A 22,285-nucleotide genomic window follows, 5' to 3' on the forward strand; every position below is an offset into this window, starting at 1 on the left:
CGCCGCCACTTGGCGCGCCGCCAATCGCCGCGCTGCCACCTGAGGCGTCGTCCCAGCCAATTAGGCCGCGCCACATCGCCCAGCCACGCGCTTCCACCCAACCCGCAGCCTCCACCTGTCGCCCCTGCCTCCCTCCTCCTCCCGCAGGGCCCGCCGGAGCCCATCGCAGGCCCGCCCCGGGCCAGATCCGGGCCGGGACGAGCCCGCGCGAAGCCGTCATCGCCCGCAACTCCCTCGCGCCCCGAGCTCCGCGCCCGATCCCCGCAGACGACCAGCGCCTCGCCGCCGGCGACCACCAGGCCGATCCTGCTCCTCTCTCCTTCCCCTGCCTGTGCTTCTTCCTCTTCCTCTCACATAGCTCTCTCTCCCCATGTTCCGCAGGACCCCGGAGCCTCGTCGTGCCGCTGCATGGAGTTCGCCGGATCTCGCGGCCCCATCGTTCCTGCTCTCGGATCCGTGCCGCCCCTCGCCGTCCTCGTCCACCTCCGGCCAGATCCGGTGCCCAGGGACCAGATCTGCCCATTCCCGCCGTCATCCCATGTCGCTGGAGTCCCAACTCCCGCCGGAGTTCATCCGTCCGCCGCCTGAACCTGCTACTATTCCATCTTCAGAAACGAACGAGCGACCGCAGCCAGCGCCTCTGCTCACCTGCGTTGACCGAGTCCCTGCGCCTGGGCTGCCTCCCCTCCAGCGCCAAGGCCCAGCACCCCGCCAGCCTACCTCTTCCACCGACTGGGCCTTAGCCCACTAGGTGAGGCCACCCCCAGCGCCCCCTCCTTTTGTTTTTTTCTCCTGTTGGGCCAGCCTACAGTTTCAGCCCGATGCATGTTTTTTTCCTGTTCCGTTTTTAGCATTTATCCAGAGTTACAGATTTACAGAAAAACCCCTGAAGTTCATGCATTAATAACACATTAATCGTGCATCGGATTAAAATGATTCAAACATGTAAAATGCTCAGAAAATTGTGTAGATTAATAATATGCCACTTTCATCTATGTTAAAAATGTTTAACATGCTGTTTGTGTTTATTTTGCATATTGCCATGTTAAAATGCTTTATTTCATAACTAAATAACCGTAGCTCGGTTCTAAATAAACTTTATATGTAAATGGGGTGGAAAAATGCCTAGTTTAACATGGTCCACTTTATTTTCCTGTTTAACAACAATAAAATTGTGTTTAGGGCAGAACAGTACCAAATTCATTTTATGCACATGGGGATTTTTCAGAATTATTGTTTTGTTGTTCCGGCCTCATTTAAACTTGCTTAGATAGGTAGTTTTATTGTGCCTCACCTCTTGCCATGTTAACCAACATTTAATATTGATGTGTACATAACCGAGAGAGAACTAAATAAGTCATGTGGTGTTTCGTCAATATGCAACTCGTTGCATATTGAGCTCCACTTAATTTGTAGTATTGTTTGTTGCACTTTGCCATGCCATGCCTTTTTAAACCGGACATGCATCATACTTGTTTGTGCATCATGCCATGTTTATGCTTGTGCATTTACCGTGTGTTTGTTTCTTTCCGGTGTTGCTTCTTAGTTCCGGTAATGTTGCGATTGTGAGTATTCGTTCGACTACTTCCGCTTGTCTTCTTCATGGACTCGTTCTTCTTCCTTGCGGGATTTCAGGCAAGATGACCGCTACCCTGGATCTCACTACTATCATTGCTATGCTAGTTGCTTCGTTCTATCGCTATGCTGTGTTACCTATCTTTTGCTCATCAAGCCATCCCAAATTGCCATGAACCTCTAACCTTTGACACCCTCCCTAGCAAACCATTGCTTGGCTATGTTACCGCTTTGCTCAGCCCCTCTTATAGCATTGCTAGTTGCAGGTGAAGTTGAAGATTTCTCCATGGTGGACAGGATTTTGGTTGGGATATCACAATATCTCTTATATTATTAATGCATCTATATGCCTGGTAAAGGGTGGAAGGCTCGGCCTTATGCCTGGTGTTTTGTTCCACTCTTGCCGCCCTAGTTTCCGTCATACCGGTGTTATGTTCCCGGATTTTGCGTTCCTTACGCGGTCGGGTGATTTATGGGACCCCCTCGACAGTTCGCTTTGAATAAAACTCCTCCAGCAAGGCCCAACCTTGGTTTTACCATTTGCCTCACCACTACCTATATTTTCCCTTGGGCGTAATTAACCCAAGGGTCATCTTTATTTTAGCCCCCCCGGGCCAGTGCTTGTCTAAGTGTTGGTCCGAACCGGGCAAACTGCGGGGCCACCTCGGGGCAACTCGAGGTCTGGTTTTACTCGTAGGCTGACCTATCCGGTGTTGCCCTGAGAATGAGATATGTGCAGCTCCTATCGGGATTGTCGGTGCACCGGGCGGTCTTGCTGGTCTTGTTTTACCATTGTCGAAATATCTTGTAAACCGGGATTCCGGGTCTGATCGGGTCTTCCTGGGAGAAGGTCTATTCCTTCGTTGATCACGAGAGCTTGTCATGGGCTAAGTTGGGACACCCCTGCAGGGTATAATCTTTCGAAAGCCATGCCTGCGGTTATAGGCAGATGGGAATTTGTTAATGTCCGGTTGTAGATAACTTGACACCAGATCCGAATTAAAACGCATCAACCGTGTGTGTAGCCGTGATGGTCTCTTCTCGGCAGAGTCCGGGAAGTGAACACGGTCTTTGGGTTATGTTTGACGTAAGTAGGAGTTCAAGATCACTTCTTGATCATTGCCAGTTGACGACCGTTCCTTTGCTTCTCTTCTTGCTCTTATTTGCGTATGTTAGCCACCATATATGCTTAGTCGCTGCTGCAGCCTCACCACCTTACCCCTTCCTTTCCCATTAAGCTTTGCTAGTCTTGATACCCATGGTAATGGGATTGCTGAGTCCTCGTGGCTCACAGATTACTACAACAACCGTTGCAGGTACAGGTTCATGCGATGATCATGACGCGAGAGCGATGCTTGCTTGCGTTGAGTTCTTCTTCTGCTTCTTCTTCGATCAGGGGATAGGTTCCAGGTCGGCAGGGTGGATGTCGTTTGAGTTTATGTTTGTGTTTCATCCATAGGCGGATGATGCTCTTATGTATTGTGATGTTGTATTCGTGTGGCATTGTATGCCTTATGTATGTATCCCCATCTATTATGTAATGTTGATGTAATGATATCCACCTTGCAAAAGCGTTTCAATATGCGGGTCTATCCTTGGTGGGACCTTCGAGTTCCTTTTGGATAGGGTCGCATATTGGGCAACAGGGTGCTACCAAACGTCACAACGTAACTGGGTGATTATAAAGGAGTACTACAGGTGTCTCCAAAGGTATCTCTGGGCCCCCTCGGTAATGCACATCACTATAAGCCTTGCAAGCAATGTAGCTAACGAGTTAGTTACGGAATGATGCATTACGTAACGAGTAAAGAGACTTGCCGGTAACGAGATTGAACTAGGTATTAGATACCGACGATCGAATCTCGGGCAAGTAACATACCGATGACAAAGGGAACAACGTATGTTGTTATGCGGTTTGACCGATAAAGATCTTCGTAGAATATGTAGGAGCCAATATGAGCATCCAGGTTCCGCTATTGGTTATTGACCGAGAATAGTTCTAGGTCATGTCTACATAGTTCTTGAACCCATAGGGTCCGCACGCTTAACGTTACGATGACAGTTTTATTATGAGTTTATATATTTTGATGTACCGAAGGTTGTTCGGAGTCCCGGATGTGATCCAGGACATGACGAGGAGTCCCGAAATGGTTGAGACATAAAGATTGATATATTGGAAGCCTATATTTGGATATCAGAAACGTTCCGGGAGAAACCGGGATTTTTCCGGAGTACCGGGGGGTTACCGGAACCCCCCAGGGGATTATTGGGCCTACATGGGCCATGAGGGAGAAGAGGAGGGCCGGCCAGGGCAGGCCGCGCGCCCCCTCTCCCCCTAGTCCGAATAGGACAAGGAGGGGGGGGCGGCGCCCCCCTTTCCTCTTTCCCCTCCCCCCTTTCCTTCTCCACCAAGGCAAGAGGGGGGAGTCCTACTCCTGGTGGGAGTAGGACTCCTCCAGGCGCACCCCTTGGGGGCCGGCCGCACCTCCCACTCCCTCCTTTATATACGGGGGTAGGGGGCACCCTAGAACACACAAGTTGATCTTCGTGATCGTTCCCTAGCCGTGTGCGGTGCCCCCCTCCACCATATTCCACCTCGGTCATATCGTCGCGGAGTTTAGGCAAAGCCCTGCGCCGGTAGAACATCATCATCGTCACCACGCCGTCGTGCTGACGGAACTCATCCCCGACACTTTGCTGGATCGGAGTCCGGGGATCGTCATCGAGCTGAACGTGTGCTGAACTCGGAGGTGCCGTACGTTCGGTACTTGGATCGGTCGGATCGTGAAGACGTACGACTACATCAACCGCATTGTCATAATGCTTCCGCTTCGGTCTACGAGGGTACGTGGACATTACTCTCCCCTCTCGCTGCTATGCATCACCATGATCTTGCGTGTGCGTAGGAATTTTTTTGAAATTACTACGTTCCCCAACAGTGGCATCCGAGCCTGGTTTTATGCGTAGATGTCATATGCACGAGTAGAACACAAGTGAGTTGTGGGCGATACAAGTCATACTGCTTAACAGCATGTCATACTTTGGCTCAGCGGTATTGTGAGATGAAGCGGCCCGGACCGACATTACGCGTACGCTTACGCGAGACTGGTTTCACCGTTACGAGCACCCGTGCTTAAAGGTGACTGGCGGGTGTCTGTCTCTCTCACTTTAGCTGAATCGAGTGTGGCTACGCCCGGTCCTTGCGAAGGTTAAAACAACATTAACTTGACGAACTATCATTGTGGTTTTGATGCGTAGGTAAGAACGGTTCTTGCTAAGCCCGTAGCAGCCACGTGAAATTTGCAACAACAAAGTAGAGGACGTCTAACTTGTTTTTGCAGGGCATGTTGTGATGTGATATGGTCAAGACATGATGATATATTTTATTGTATGCGATGATCATGTTTTGTAACCGAAGTTATCGGCAACTGGCAGGAGCCATATGGTTGTCGCTTTATTGTATGAAATACAAACGCCCTGTAATTGCTTTACTTTATCACTAAGCGGTAGCGATAGTCGTAGAAGCAATAGATGGCGTAACGACAGTGATGCTACGATGGAGATCAAGGTGTCGCGCCGGTGACGATGGTGATCACGACGGTGCTTCGAAGATGGAGATCACAAGCACAAGATGATGATGGCCATATCATATCACTTATATTGATTGCATGTGATGTTTATCCTTTATGCATCTTATCTTGCTTTGATTGACGGTATCATTTTAAGATGATCTCTCACTAAATTATCAAGAAGTGTTCTCCCTGAGTATGCACCGTTGTGAAAGTTCTTCGTGCTGAGACACCACGTGATGATCGGGTGTGATAGGCTCTACGTTCAAATACAACGGGTGCAAAACAGTTGCACACGCGGAATACTCAGGTTAAACTTGACGAGCCTAGCATATAACAGATATGGCCTCGGAACACGGAGACCGAAAGGTCGAGCGTGAATCATATAGTAGATATGATCAACATATTGATGTTCAGTGTTGAAACTACTCCATCTCACGTGACGATCGGACATGGTGTAGTTGATATGGATCACGTAATCACCTAGAAGATTAAAGGGATGTCTATCTAAGTGGGAGTTCTTAAGTATAATTGAACTTAAATTTATCATGAACTTAGTACCTGATAGTATTTTGCTTGTCTATTTTTGTTGTAGATAGATGGCAAAGTTTAATGCGTTCCTTGAGAAAGCAAAGTTGAAATATGATGGTAGCAATTACACGGACTGGGTCCGTAACCTGCGGATTATCCTCATTGCTGCATAGAGGAATTACGTCCTGGAAGCACCGCTGGGTGCCAGGCCTGCTGCTGATGCAACTGACGACGTTAAAAACGTCTGGCAGAGCAAAGCTGCTGACTACTCGATAGTTCAGTGTGCCATGCTTTACGGCTTAGAACTGGGTCTTCAACGATGTTTTGAATGTCATGGAGCATATGAGATGTTCTAGGAGTTGAAGTTAATATTTCAAGCAAATGCCCGGATTGAGAGATATGAAGTCTCCAATAAGTTCTATAGCTGCAAGATGGAGGAGAATAGTTATGTCAGTGAACACATACTGAAAATGTCTGGGTATAATAATCACTTGATTCAACTGGGAGTTAATCTTCCTGATGATAGTGTCATTGACAGAATTCTTCAATCACTGCCACCAAGCTACAAGAGCTTCATGATGAACTATAATATGCAAGTGATGGATAAGACTATTCCCGAGCTCATCACAATGCTAAAAGCCGCGGAGGTAGAAATCAAGAAAGAGCATCAAGTGTTGATGGTTAACAAGACCACCAGTTTCAAGAAAAAGGGCAAAGGGAAGAAGAAGGGGAACTTCAAGAAGAACAACAAACAAGTTGCTGCTCAAGAGAAGAAACCCAAGTCTGGACCTAAGCCTGAGACTGAGTGCTTCTACTGCAAGCAGACTGGACACTGGAAGCAGAACTGCCCCAAGTATTTGGCGGATAAGAAGGATGGCAAAGTGAACAAAGGTATATGTGATATACATGTTATTGATGTGTACCTTACTAATGCTCGCAGTAGTACCTGGGTATTTGATACTGGCTCTGTTGTTAATATTTGCAACTCGAAACAGGGACTGCGGATTAAGCGAAGATTGGCTAAGGACGAGGTGACGATGCGCGTGGGAAATGGTTCCAAAGTTGATGTGATCGCGGTCGGCACGCTACCTCTACATCTACCATCGGGATTAGTTTTAGACCTAAATAATTGTTATTTGGTGCTAGCGTTGAGCATGAACATTATATCTGGATCTTGTTTGATGCGAGACGGTTATTCATTTAAGTCAGAGAATAATGGTTGTTCTATTTATATGAGTAATATCTTTTATGGTCATGCACCCTTGAAGAGTGGTCTATTTTTATTGAATCTCGATAGTAGTGATACACATATTCATAGTGTTGAAACCAAAAGATACAGAGTTGATAATGATAGTACAACTTATTTGTGGCACTGCCGTTTAGGTCATATCGGTGTAAAGCGCATGAAGAAACTCCATACTGATGGGCTTTTGGAATCACTTGGTACTTGCGAACCGTGCCTCATGGGCAAGATGACTAAAACGCCGTTCTCCGGAACTATGGAGCGAGCAACTGATTTGTTGGAAATCATACATACTGATGTTTGTGGTCCAATGAATGTTGAGGCTTGCGGCGGGTATCGTTATTTTCTCACATTCACAGATGATTTGAGCAGATATGGGTATATCTACTTAATGAAACACAAGTCTGAAACATTTGAAAAGTTCAAAGAATTTCAGAGTGAAGTGGAAAATCATCGTAACAAGAAAATAAAATTTCTACGATCTGATCGTGGAGGAGAATATTTGAGTTACGAGTTTGGTTTACATTTGAAACAATGCGGAATAGTTTCGCAACTCACTCCACCCGGAACACCACAACGAAATGGTGTGTCCGAACGTCGTAATCGTACTTTACTAGATATGGTGCGATCTATGATGTCTCTTACTGATTTACCGCTATCGTTTTGGGGTTATGCTTTAGAGACAGCCGCATTCACGTTAAATAGGGCAACATCAAAATCCATTGAGATGACACCTCATGAACTGTGGTTTGGCAAGAAACCAAAGTTGTCGTTTCTTAAAGTTTGGGGCTGCGATGCTTATGTGAAGAAACTTCAACCAGATAAGCTCGAACCCAAATCGGAGAAATGTGTCTTCATAGGATACCCAAAAGAGACTATTGGGTACACCTTCTATCACAGATCTGAAGGCAAGATTTTCGTTGCAAAATTCGGATCCTTTCTAGAGAAGGAGTTTCTCTCGAAAGAAGTGAGTGGGAGGAAAGTAGAATTTGATGAGGTAACTGTACCTGCTCCCTTATTGGAAAGTAGTTCATCACAGGAACCGGTTCCTGTGACAACTACACCAATCAGTGAGGAAGCTAATGATATTGATCATGAAACTTCAGATCAAGTTTCTACTGAACCTCGTAGGTCTACCAGAGTAAGATCCGCACCAGAGTGGTACGGTAATCCTATTCTGGAAGTCATGTTACTTGACCATGATGAACCTACGAACTATGAGGAATTGATGATGAGCCCAGATTCCGCAGAATGGCTAGAGGCCATGAAATCTGAGATGGAATCCATGTATGAGAACAAATATGGACTTTGGTTGACTTGCTCGATGATCGGCAAGCCATTGAGAATAAATGGATTTTTAAGAAGAAGACTGACGCTGATGGTAATATAACTGTCTATAAAGCTCGACTTGTTGCAAAAGGTTTTCGACAAGTTCAAGGGGTTGACTACAATGAGACTTTCTCACCCGTAGCGATGCTTAAGTCTGTCCGAATCATGTTAGCAATTGCTGCATTTTATTATTATGAAATTTGGCAAATGGATGTCAAAACTGCATTCTTGAATGGATTTCTGGAAGAAGAGTTGTATATGATGCATCCAGAAGGTTTTGTTGATCCAAAAGGTGCTAACAAAGTGTGCAAGCTCCAGCGATCCATTTATGGACTGGTGCAAGCATCTCAGAGTTGGAATAAACGCTTTGATAGTGTGATCAAAGCATATGGTTTTATACAGACTTTTGGAGAAGCCTGTATTTGCAAGAAAGTGAGTGGGAGCTCTGTAGCATTTCTGATATTATATGTAGATGACATATTATTAATTGGAAATGATATAGAATTTCTAGATAGCATAAAGGGATACTTGAATAAAAGATTTTCTATGAAAGACCTCGGTGAAGCTGCTTATATATTGGGCATCAAGATTTATAGAGATAGATCAAGACGCTTAATTGGACTTTCACAAAGCACATACCTTGATAAAGTTTTGAAAATGTTCAAAATGGATCAGGCAAAGAAAGGGTTCTTGCCCATACTACAAGGTGTGAAGTTGAGTCAAACTCAATACCCGACCACAGCAGAAGATAGAGAGAAAATGAAAGATGTTCCCTATGCTTCAGCCATAGGCTCTATCATGTCTGCAATGCTGTGTACCAGACCTGACGTGTGCTTAGCAATAAGCTTGGAAGGAAGGTACCAAAGTAATCCAGGAGTGGATCACTGGACAGCGGTCAAGAACATCTTGAAATACCTGAAAAGGACTAAGGATATGTTTCTCGTATATGGAGGTGACAAAGAGCTAGTCGTAAATGGTACGTCGATGCAAGCTTTGACACTGATCTGGACGATTCTAAATCACAAACCGGATACGTGTTTTTATTAAACGGTGGAGCTGTAAGTTGGTGCAGTTCTAAACAAAGCATCGTGGCGGGATCTACATGTGAAGCAGAGTACATAGCTGCTTCGGAAGCAGCAAATGAAGGAGTCTGGATGAAAGAGTTCATTTCTGATCTAGGTGTCATACCTAGTGCATCGGGACCAATGAAGATCTTCTATGATAATACTGGTGCAATTGCCTTGGCAAAGGAATCCAGATTTCACAAGAGGACCAAGCACATCAAGAGACGCTTCAATTCCATCCGGGATCAAGTCCAGGTGGGAGACATAGAGATTTGCAAGATACATATGGATCTGAATGTTGCAGACCCATTGACTAAGCCTCTTCCACGAGCAAAACATGATCAGCACCAAGACTCCATGGGTGTTAGAATCATTACTGTGTAATCTAGATTATTGACTCTAGTGCAAGTGGGAGACTGAAGGAAATATGCCCTAGAGGCAATAATAAAGTTATTATTTATTTCCACATATCATGATAAATGTTTATTATTCATGCTAGAATTGTATTAACCGGAAACATGATACATGTGTGAGTACATAGACAAACATATAGTCACTAGTATGCCTCTACTTGACTAGCTCATTAATCAAAGATGGTTATGTTTCCTAACCATAGACATGTGTTTTCATTTGATTAATGGGATCACATCATTAGGAGAATGATGTGATTGACATGACCCATTCCGTTAGCCTAGCACTTGATCCTTTAGTATATTGCTATTGCTTTCTTCATGACTTATACATGTTCCTGTAACTATGAGATTATGCAACTCCCGTTTACCAGAGGGACACTTTGGGTGCTACCAAGCGTCACAACGTAACTGGGTGATTATAAAGGAGTACTACAGGTGTCTCCAAAGGTACATGTTGGGTAGGCGTATTTCGAGATTAGGTTTTGTCACTCCGATTGTCGGAGAGGTATCTCTGGGCCCTCTCGGTAATGCACATCACTATAAGCCTTGCAAGCAATGTAGCTAATGAGTTAGTTACGGAATGAGGCATTACGTAACGAGTAAAGAGACTTGCCGGTAACGAGATTGAACTAGGTATTAGATACCGACGATCGAATCTCGGGCAAGTAACATACCGATGACAAAGGGAACAACGTATGTTGTTATGCGGTTTGACCGATAAAGATCTTCGTAGAATATGTAGGAGCCAATATGAGCATCTAGGTTCCGCTATTGGTTATTGACCGAGAATAGTTGTAGGTCATGTCTACATAGTTCTCGAACCCGTAGGGTCCGCACGCTTAACGTTACGATGACAGTTTTATTATGAGTTTATATATTTTGATGTACCGAAGGTTGTTCGGAGTCCCGGATGTGATCCAGGACATGACGAGGAGTCTCGAAATGGTCGAGACATAAAGATTGATATATTGGAAGCCTATATTTGGATATCGGAAACGTTTCGGGAGAAACCGGGATTTTTCCGGAGTACCGGGGGGTTACCGGAACCCCCCAGGGGGTTATTGGGCCTACATGGGCCATGAGGGAGAAGAGGAGGGCCGGCCAGGGCAGACCGCGCCCCCCTCTCCCCCTAGTCCGAATAGGACAAGGAGGGGGGGGGGGGCGCCCCCCTTTCCTCTTTCCCCTCCCCCCTTTCCTTCTCCACCAAGGCAAGAGGAGGGAGTCCTAATCCCGGTGGGAGTATGACTCCTCCAGGCGCACCCCTTGGGGGCCGGCCGCCCCTCCCCTCCCTCCTTTATATACGAAGGCAGGGGGGCACCCTAGAACACACAAGTTGATCTTCGTGATCGTTCCTTAGCCGTGTGCGGTGCCCCCCTCCACCATATTCCACCTCGATCATATCGTCGCGGAGTTTAGGCGAAGCCCTGCGCCGGTAGAACATCATCATCGTCACCACGCCGTCGTGCTGACGGAACTCATCCCCGACACTTTGCTGGATCGGAGTCCGGGGATCGTCATCGAGCTGAACGTGTGCTGAACTCGGTGGTGCCGTACATTCGGTACCTGAATCGGTCGGATCGTGAAGACGTACGACTGCATCAACCGCGTTGTCATAACGCTTCCGCTTACGGTCTACGAGGGTACGTGGACATTACTCTCCCCTCTCGTTGCTATGCATCACCATGATCTTGCGCGTGCGTAGGAAATTTTTTAAAATTACTACGTTCCCCAACACCTAGCACCAGGAGCGACGGGCGCCGGCGTCCGGATCACAGCGATCACCGCGGGCAACGCCCGTGCTGCCCGTGTCGCCCGTGGCATTAGCCCAGCCCTTCTAACCATCTGCCCGTGGCAACTTCCAGCAGGTGAGTCCAGTGTGCTCCAATGGTGGAAGGAACATAGCCTGGCCTATCCTTCAATCGCCCGGATGGCACCCGATATATTGGCACTGCCACGCCGTACTGACTGCAAGGCCGCAGCAACAAGAACTGCGAGGCTAGTAATGTTCGAGCCCGGTAATAAAAACCGGGTTGAGAGTCTTGTCTGTCGCAAGCGCAACGAAGTAGATGAGTAAGAAAAGAGAAAGAGGGCACACCGAAGGTGAAAGTTAACTCGTGAATTCCGGCGAATACAGGCGAGGGCAACAAAGACATTGGGGGGAGGGGTAGGGGGTTGAGAGGGGGCTTACTCATGGCCTAGCGTGTAATACCGGGATCCTAGAGAGATGTCATGGTTGGATCATCGGTCATGGGGTGAAGCACGCACGCCAGGGGAACAATGAAGGAGATACGTTAATGAGAAGAATATGGTGGATGGGGTAGCGATAGGAACAAGGTGGGAAGGTGCCAAGGAGAGAACTAAGAGAGTGACGAAAATTGAAGAAGGCAACGGGATGGAGGTGTAATACCCCCTTACATTAGTGGAGGCCCATGTGGGCCGGGGTGGAGTCGTGTGGTTGGGTTAGTTCCCCCAAGAGAGTTTAGGTAGAGTTTGCCCAGCATATAGGATCTTGTGTCCGAGCATAGCGCATGCGAGTTAACGCTTTTATAGAAAGCGGCGACCAAAGTGTATGAGGGGTGTTATGTATACCCGGGCCTGTCCCACATGTAGATAGTGCATTTGCCCGAATTTGGGCCAGGGTGTTACATGTTGTATCAAAGGAAAGCCGATTGTATGGGAGTAGGGGACGCATGTACTTCTGTGCCTTTGGAGAGCAGCCAACATTGGACATGCATTGAGGTGTTATCTGCACATTTGTCAATTAGGGTTGCTCATGTGAGGACCTCAACTCTAAAAGGAGGAAGAGGCTGAGTGTAAGAGCAACTCTAGCAGACCCCGCAAAAGCTCCCGACCCGCAAAATAACCGCCAAAATGCGGGCCGGCGGCGAAAACCCCGCCCGAACAGACACCGCAAACACGGCCGGCCCGCAAAAAAATTTTGAGGGGCGTGGCAAAAACTCGGCCGCAACCCTTGTATTCGCGCCCCCCCCCTCCCGGCCCGTCGGTGCCCTGCCTATAGCGGGAGCGGTTGGTCGGGGACATTTCAGCCCGCGTTTTTCCCCCACCAACCGCCTCCCCTCCCCCCCTCGCCCCGCCGCCGCCCAAGATTTCGGCGAAAGTGGCCGGCGGGAGCACGCCGAAAGGCCTCCAAACGCACGACGTAGCCCTCCGCCCCTCCCCTCCCCTCCTCCTGCGTCGGCGGGCCGGGACCTTGAGGATCTGCAGCGTTTCATTGCGGGCGGCCGGATTTGGCTTTCTCGGCCGCCGCCGGCTGCGCCAAGCTATGGAATGGTCGGGAAGCACCTCGCTCAGCCCCGGCAGAGGCTCACCGGCGCATGCAGGTGCAGGTTCGTCCGCTCATCGCCGCCGACGGTTTGCCGGCATGGATTTAGTCGGCCGTCCGCCGGGCTCGGCCCTCGCGCAGAGGCTCTGTAGCTCGCCGATGTCGCTCATACAGTGCGACGAATGCCCACAGACAGTGCTGGGGCGACTTTTCGGGCATGCCGAAGCACCCCGGATGGGTGTTCTTCAAATGCTAAAACGACGGGGTACGTGCTATTTTGCATTCGGCTCATTTCGATAGCTCCTTATGTTTGCTCATTTCGAACATCATCATGCGTGTAGGAAGATGGATGCTCATTTTGGTTTTGGGAAGGCGAATACATTGATTTATTGATAGAAAGAAAATGGATAGACGTTCGTGCACTCCTTAGTGCATTCGAAGGAAATGAAGCGCATGCATGTGTAACTAGAGGGGAAGCAATGTCTACTTCTTTAGAACCAAAGAAGAATAATGAAGAAGTAAAGATTAAGAATCCGCAGATCAACAATGGGTGCATGGAGAAGATATTGCTTTAACTTGTGGGAGAAGTTATGGAAGTTGAAAATCTTCTAAAATGCACACTTGTGGTTCTTGTTTTTTTTGGGCTTGCTTTTCTAGCAAAGGTTTGGTGATGTCCTATGTATCCAATGTGATTGAAAATGCAAAGAAATGCAAATTGATGTGCAAATTGAGGTGCAAATTTACATTTTGCGGGTTGGGGGAGGACAGCCGCAGAGGCAGACCCCGCAAAGCCAACCCGTAAACAGGATGCGGGTCACAGCCGCAAAGGAAAAACAAAAAACCAAACAAAACAAAAGAAAAAACCAGAAAAGGTGGGCAAAAAAGAAAAGAAAAAAAAGAAAACCAAAAAATAGAATTCACAAGTCGCTGTTAAATAGGTCGTCCCATATCGTGGTCACTTGTGGGAAGCGCGCGCTATTTGTCGCATAATGCGGCAAATAGGTAATTCTCTTTTCCTTCCCCTTTTGGTGGTCTTCCATCACGAGAGGGAAGACGTGGTTCCATCTTGGTGTTGGTGGTACTATATTGTAATTGTTCGATAAAAGAATAATATATATGTTTTCCTCCGTATTGTTTAAAAATAATACTCGTGCCTCTCCTAATTGGCAATTTTAAATGTCAAACCTTTTTGTCATGGCATCATGAATCGCTATTTTAATAGGTGATCTGAAAAAATGTGTTACTCGTGCCCCTGCGTACTCAGGTGACTCCCGTTGAGAACCCTGCCACCACCAAGTAATCACCCTCCCTAGCTTTTACTAATGATCACCGTGGAACAAATCCCACATTATAGATGGAGGCGTTAGGGCATTCCTCCTCGTGTCTTTCAACCTAGGGTGGCTCTGGGCCTTCTCATCAAGTATCAAAGGTCCGGTGTGGCCATCTCGGTGCACCAAGTTGGCGCGAGTATGATGATCTCCCTCAATGGCGTGTTCATATCCGTTAATAATGACGTGTCTTGTAGAGACTGGCTGGGCAGCGCATGGAGGATGGTTTCCTGGCTGCCTCGAAGCTGCGGGGCAGGGTTGGAGCCCTGAGCCCCTTCGGACCGCCTCTAACGATACTATCACTAGATCTATATCCAAGGGAGGCCCTCGCCACTCCTACCTGCACGAACTGGTTGGGATATGATATCGGGTCTAGATCTATAGTGGAACTCCAATGCATGGTTAGCCAGTCAAGGCTTCTCCTGGCCAGTGTTCAGGTTCCCTAATGGTGGCTATGAAGGCCACTCCTTTGTTGCAGCGTGGTGGCGAGTAAAGTTTGGGTGCGAGTTCATCTTTGGATCGTGGAAACTAGAACGTTTTGTGGGTAGGACTACCAACTTAGGCGCTAGACGGTGTGCACGAGCAAGAGGGCAGTACGGTGGCTGGCGAGTAGTGAACAACGACGGTTGTGTGAGGGGGTCGTCTTAGAGGCCTGGTTGTGTCAAGATGTGAGGTGGATACTAGAGAGTTCATGTTGGAGCTAGTAGTGACGATATCCATGGATGTCGTATCTATTGTGAAGGGGCCGTTGTGGACTTTCTTTGTCCTCTTTGATCTCAGAATGAAAACCTAGATTCTTTGGGATCTTGGGCGGCAATGCCTCGATGTCATTTCCTTCATGAAGGCATTATTTTGAATTGCATTGTACTCCACACATCTGTATGTTATGTGATTGAGCGAGGCATAAGGGGGGCATTGTTTGCTAATGGTAGGATCCATTGTTGTGAGGTACGCTCTTCTAACTAAGGGGCATATGTGGACTTGCCAACTCAATTTCTAGGGAGCCCTAGCCTATTAGGATGGAGTCTCACATCAATGAAAAATAGGGGTCCCCTCTAGTGACGACCGATGGTGCGAGGTGTGTTCGTAGTTTGTTCCACTCCTTTCTCGACAGCTCAGGTTCTTCGTATCGTAATGCTTCTCCTCCATGTTCCCTTCTATTTGTCTTGCTTTAGATCTACATTCATTAAATTGTTCAGGCATGCTCCATGAGTTATTTTATTAGTTGTCCTAATCTATAATCACATGCGGGCGATTGTCGTTCGTGAGCTGTTTGAGACTTTGTATCTTTCGGTATTTTGGGCGACTTGATTTAATGTCGGGTTGTGGCCTTTTCTCAAAAAAGAAGTGATCTAATCCTTTGCTAACATTTTGTTCTTTCGCACAACCGTCTGCCAGCTAGAGTTGGCCCTAGCTTACCATTCCATCGTACTTGTACTGTTGTACGCGTGATGTACACTTGAGGCCACTCTACTTACATTTGTACATTGTACACTTGTGCACGCATGCATGCAGGAGCCCACACGATCGGGCAGGCGGCATGCACCAACTTCAGGAGCCGGATCTACGGCGAGACCAACATCAACGCGGCGTACGCGGCGTCGCTGCAGGGTAACTGCCCGCGGTCCGGCGGCGACGGTAACCTCGCACCGCTGGACGTGTCCACCCCAAACGCCTTGGACAACGCCTACTACGGCAACCTGGTCTCACAGCGCGGCCTCCTCCACTCCGACCAGCAGCTCCTCAACGGCGGCCCCACCGACGCTCTCGTTCGCACCTACGCGTCCAGCGCCGCACAGTTCAGCACCGACTTCTCCTTGGGCATGGTGAACATGGGCAACATAGGCGTGCTCACGGGCGCGCAGGGGCAGGTTAGGCTAAACTGTGCCAAGGTGAACTGAGCAAATTAAGCCTAACTATGAAAGAATGCACGGGTCATCCCAGGGTCGGTAACTTTTACCGGAGTCCGATAAGATACCGCATTTCTTGGAATTTCTTCAAACGATTTATTCTCTTTTTATTGCGGGGAGTTGAAGGGACTTATTCAATTCCCTTTTGGTTTATATATCACGGTATGGTATGGTTGTGCTTACCAGCAGAAATTTACCAACCCATATTTCCTGTATAAATCTTAAGGGGTTGCTTATAATGCTTCCGAGGAACTCCTGTATGAAATGCTTTTTTTTGCCGGGGCTTGTATGAAATGTTGAATATTCGGTACAAATTAACTAATGAAAAGGATATCAGTACTTCCTCCATTCCATAATGTAGTGCATATAGATTTAAAAAAAATCAAACATCACAAACTTTGACCAAGTTTGTGGAGAAAAATATTTACATCTAGAATCTCAAACATATATACATAGATTCATCATAAGATGTAGTTTTCTATTTTATATATTTGGTATTGTAGATATAGATAATTTTATCTATAAATTTGGTTGAATTCGCAAAGTTTGACTTATCAAAAACAATCTATACGCACTAGATTATAGAATGGAGGAAGTACTAATCTCTCGAGACGGAAAAGCAGGGTCGGAACTGTTAGAGTTGTGTCGAATATTGTGCACAAGGTAGGTTACACTTGGACTTGTAGTTGTGTTGTGTTTAGATAGAATATGGAGTCGTGTCCAAGTAGGACACCTGTATCCTAGGGCTCTCATATATAGCGGGGGTAGACACACGATGTAACTTATGCCAACATAATAGCACAGGCACACAGGGGAACCGGCGGCGTGTGTCGGCGCCCGGGTGGCCGGTGTGCAGTATTGTGACGGTGTCATGGGGAGGAGCGCCCATAGTCAGGCCTCGGGGATGTAGCCATATCGATGAATCCCGTTAACAAATCTCGGTGTCGTGCAGCATGTGATTGCTTGGTCCTAGGATGATCGACGGTATGCCTCGAAATTATTCTAACAAGTGGTATCAGAGCTAGGTTATTTGGAGGTAGCAGTTGTGTTGATCTAGAGAAGACGAAGCTGGTTTGCTGTTTATTTCGTCGGCGACGAATGGATCAGCGGATGGAAGCCTCGGTTGATAAGCGATCGGAATCATTTGGATGTCGGCGAGAACGAAGCGAATCGGATTCAGCGGCATATGGCGCAAGCAGTAGGATTATCTATTGATGGCGGCTGGAAGCGGCTTGTTTAGGTGCACACAGTGATCATGAAGCCCAGCTGAGCAGCGGCGCGGCAAAGGCCCAGGCGTGGACACGCTTGGTAGACAAGGGCGCAAGACTGCTCGAGCTGGCTTCTGGTGCACGGACAATGGACAAGGCTGAGGTGCTGCGCGGAAGTGTTGCTGTGCAGATTCGATGGAGACTCCAGAGGCAAGGTACATGCACGTGATTTGTTTGGAGAAAAAAAATATGACACGATGGCTTAGTCATATCATGATGCTTTCATGGAAATAGAAAAGAAAAAGAAAGGCCAGCTACAGACGTGTGATGAATCAGGAGTTTGAGCTAGCTTAGCTTTGTTGATATGATTTGGTATGTTCACATGGGAAGGCTGTGGGACTTTGCTTTGGTTTCTTTGTTGGTACACATTTGTGTATGGATGGCGATTTTCACGATGACGACTTGAGGAGTCTCGAGCGTGTCTTACAGTCGAACGAGTTGGGTTGGGTCGGACTAGGCAGTCTGACGGATCGACGCAAGTCGGTTGGTACAGAAGACGGTGCGGGATCGGAGGCGGCGACATAAGAGCGTGATGCTGATGGTGACCCAACTTCTGGGTGTGGAAACGCGTGGCACAGGCCCCGAAGGCTTGTGTGGCTTCGACAAGACTATGACGCGGGGTTGACTCAAGACGGTGCACACATGAGAGTTTGAAGTCGACGGGGCGCGAGGGTGGACTGGTCATCTACCATGGAGTCATGTTGAAGGTGGAGCTGATTGAGGGGCTATGGCGTAAGTGCACAGAGAGTCGATGCCTATTCAGCGGAAAAAGCGAGGGCCGCGTAATTCGGACTGGAGCCCAGTCGTCTGATGGAAGCGTGAAACTCGTCATCGGTCGCTGATGATCCGTGGTACTCTGCAGTGTGGGTTGAGTGGTGTGGTTTTACGACCCTTGAGACTCGACCGGAACAGCGGAGGCTCGACATGGTAATAGCGGCAAGGCGTGCGGTATGCACGGGACATGGAGACGGGCCAGGGCTCTGGTGGTCATACATGTGGTGAGACAACTGCGAATTTGACTTGGGATGATTACAAGCAACGGTGAAATTCCTTCAAGTTTCAGACAGGCAGTCAAGAAAGGAGCGGTGATGCTGAGTTCATGTAACTCTTATGTGTGACACCCAATGTGTGAATTTTTCATTTTCACGCAGGTCAGTGATCAGTGTGTGATGTCGTTGGACTGATACTCTGAAAGTTGGGAGCGCAAACTAGAGTAACGTGTGGAACTTAATTTCGCTCGAGTGTTGACTGTGGTCAAGAAAAGAAGGGGCTACAAGTTGCAGGTGGAGTCACATGGAGTCTTGGAGTAGCAGCGGTGCTCATGGGATAAGCTCAAGTCCAATGTACATAGAAGTTTGACACATGAACGAACTCAAGGTGTTGGAGAATATTCGTCAATGTGGAGTTTGTTAGAGTTGTGTCGAATATTGTGTACAAGGTAGGTTACAGTTGGACTTGTAGTTGTATTGTATTTAGATAGGATATGGAGCCGTGTCCAAGTAGGACACATGTATCCTAGGCCTCTCATAATAGCGGGGGTAGACAAACGATGTAACCTATGCCAACATAATAGCACAGGCACGCAGGGGAGCCGGCGGTGTGTGCCGGCGCCCGGGTGGCCGGTGTGCGGTATTGTGACGGTGTCATGGGGAGGAGCGTCCATAGTCAGGCTCCAGGGATGTAGCCATATCGATGAACCTCGTTATTGCTTGGTCCTTGGATGATCGACGGTATGCCTCGGATTTATTCTAACAAGAACAACTGCTTAAGTAAAGTGATAGTGGTGGTCCGACCCTCATGCATATAATTCCATCACATTCATGTTGATATGCTTATAACTATCCTACTATGAATTTTGTTCGTGTGATTTTAATTCATCTTATGAATACCATTTAATACATTTTTTTACGCACGAGCTCTTAGTTTTGTTCCGTACACCAACTAATACCATAGAGAATCAGTGAAAGGAAAATTAGTGAAAACAATACGATTCAAGGACGGTTATGTTCGAAAAGAGAATAAATTTAGTGATTGTATGAGAAAGATCACTTTTAGAATCATATAAAGCCATTTGATACTAACAGAATTCTGGAACTTAGGTACTTGAAATAACAAACACTTGAGGTAATCAAAAGTTGAAAAATGCTATTTTAAGTGCCAAAAATTTATAAAGTGCAATGAAATTAAATTTAAGTTTTGTATATGAACCCTGACAAGTTCAATCCACCAAATTTTGGGCATTTCATACAAGCTATAATTCTAAGCACAATTTTTGGATATAAATATTAAATTTGCTAGGAATAAATCCGATAGATGTGTAACTAGGAAAAGAAAAGTTCCACACGTAGTTTAACTTAGACCTGTTCATGGACAACCGGCCCGACAGCCCGGCCCAAAATCCCGACATCTGGGCTGGGCTCGTGCTCAACTTTTCCACCTGATATTTCTTCCAAGGAGTGGATGTCGACGATCTCTAGGTAGAAAAAAAATGATACTATGATCTCAAAAGATTCCGATTTCCTCCTCCCTGACCGAAAGGAGTGGAATGAGCCCCTAGTAAGGGAATTGTATTCTGAGGTGGATGCAGATGATATTCTCCATATTAAAATTCCCAGGTGGGATGGCAATGATTTTTTGGCCTCGAATTGGACGACAAATGGTCTATTTACGGTCAGGTCGGTGTACAAGTTGAGAAGGCAAGAAGAATTCATTATTAACAGGGACAAAAAAGGTGGCTCATCTTCTTCAGTAGAGGTACACAATGGTTGTCTCAAGCTTTGGAGTGCAAAAGTTCCAGGAAAGGTAAAAATCCATCTCTGGCGTATTTGTCTTGAGAGTAATGCTGTTGGTGATGAGCTGAAACAAGAAAGATTAAAGATTTGGTAAGTTGTCCTTATTGCTTCAGAGGGGAAGTTTTTATCATTGCTTTTGGGGTTGTAGTTATGTCACAGAGGCCTGGAAGGAGCAGGAACAAATTTGTGATTGCATGTGGCCACTTCCCTCTGAAAAGCGCAGGATGCCTGGTGATCTAAAATTATGGATTCTAAATACAATCTCTTCTCTTCAGGAAGAACACCTGTGTTTGTGGCTCAGGATATTGTATGAGTTATGGCAAACTAGAATAGCTACAAGCACAGGTGAGGCACTCCAGAATCCGAAGGAAGTGGCCAGGAGGGTGTGCCATCTCGTAGAGGAGTGGGCAAACACCAGTTATTCTACTGCTGATAACCAAGTAGAGGAGCAGCAGAAGTGGAGGCCATCTTGGGCTGGGTGGTTCAAAATTAATACAGATGGAGCACTAAGTAAGTGCTTGGATGCAGGTGGTGCCGGAGCGGGGCAAGATGATGGGAGGTTTTTGGCTGCGAAGTGTTCCAGTCTTCGGAACGTCGCCGACCCTCTTTTATCTGAGTTATTAGGGCATCTCCAGCCGCGCCCCCAACAGCCCCCCCAGGCCACTTTTTCGGCGCTGGCGCCGAAAAAACGGCCCAGTCGCGCCCCCAGGACGCCGAAAATCGCTGGTTCGGACCTTTTTTCTGCTCGGCGGTCACATACCGAACCCGGCGCGCTGGGAGCTGTTGAGGGCTCCGGCGCTAGGGAAAAGCATGCCTGGCCCACACCGACAGGGGAAAAGTCAAGGTTTTCTTCCCCCGACTCGCCTCGCACCCCCCCTCCCCCCCGCGCCCTCGGCCACCACTAGCTATATCCCGGCGACGGCCGCCAGCCTACTCCGCTAGATAGCCATTCCCCGCCGGAAAATAGAAGCGCTTCACCGCGGCAGTCCCTCCCGCAGCAGCTGGGCATTTCCGGCCGCCGTTTCCGGCCGCGGTTTAACGGCGGGTACACGCCCACCGCGCGCAAGGTGTTCGGCGTTTTGACTATCTCGGCGATGGACTCGGATGAGGAGGAAGAGTTCACCGCGCCGCTGGAGCAGGAAGCCGCGGCCGACGTCCAGGAAGAAGAGCATCTGATGGTGCTCGCCGCCCTCGCCCAACTGCTGGCGATCAATGAAAAGTCGCGTCGAGGTGGCTCGGCGCCGGGGTGGGTGAAAGCAAAGAACCGGCATCGTCTGCAAGGCTACTGCATGCTCTACTCCGACTACTTCGCCGATGCTCCACTTCATGGCGAGAGAACATTTCGGCGCCGTTATCGGATGAGCCGAAAGCTCTTCTCAGGATTGTGAATTCCATCCGGGAGTTCGATAACTACTTCAAGTGCAAGATGGAAATGCACTGGCGCTCTTGGAGTCACCTCCATCCAGAAGTGCACGACAGCGATGAGGATGCTTGCATATGGAGCTCCCAGTGATTCACTCGACGACTATGGGCGCATGGCCGAGTCCACCAGCATAAAGTGTTTCTACAAGTTATGTCGGGCAGTGATGGCAGTGTTTGGGCCACAATACTTGAGAACACCCAATGCGGAAGACACTGCTCGGATCCTAGCCCAGAATGCAGCAAGAGGATTTCCTGGGATGCTTGGAAGCATCGACTGCATGCATTGGCAATGGAAGAACTGCCCATTTGGTTGGCAGGGGATGTACAAAGGCGCCAAAGGCGGTTGCAGTGTGGTGCTTGAGGCGGTAGCCACACAGGACCTCTGGATTTGGCACTCCTTCTTTGGTATGCCAGGAACTCACAATGACATCAACGTGTTGCAGTGCTTTCCTGTTTTTGCCAAGCTCGTTGAGGGTCATTCTCCTCCGGTGAATTTCGAGATCAATGGGCACCAATACAACAAGGGGTACCATCTAGCTGACGGCATCTATCCGAGAT

The 22,285-nt window shown here is 47.8% G+C and overlaps 1 protein-coding gene across 1 annotated transcript in view; it reads left to right on the forward strand.

Moving 5' to 3' along the window:
- Positions 1 to 16,236, forward strand: part of LOC123094835 (peroxidase 2-like) — a 35,574-nt gene extending 19,338 nt beyond the window's left edge. The window contains exon 4 of the mRNA XM_044516720.1: positions 15,851 to 16,236. Within this exon, the coding sequence (XP_044372655.1) occupies positions 15,851 to 16,236 (386 nt within the window). The remainder of the gene's footprint in view (positions 1 to 15,850) is intronic.
- The last annotated feature ends 6,049 nt before the right edge of the window (positions 16,237 to 22,285 follow it).

This window comes from Triticum aestivum, chromosome 4B (genome assembly GCF_018294505.1).
Source record: "Triticum aestivum cultivar Chinese Spring chromosome 4B, IWGSC CS RefSeq v2.1, whole genome shotgun sequence".
Taxonomy (NCBI): Eukaryota; Viridiplantae; Streptophyta; class Magnoliopsida; order Poales; family Poaceae; genus Triticum; species Triticum aestivum.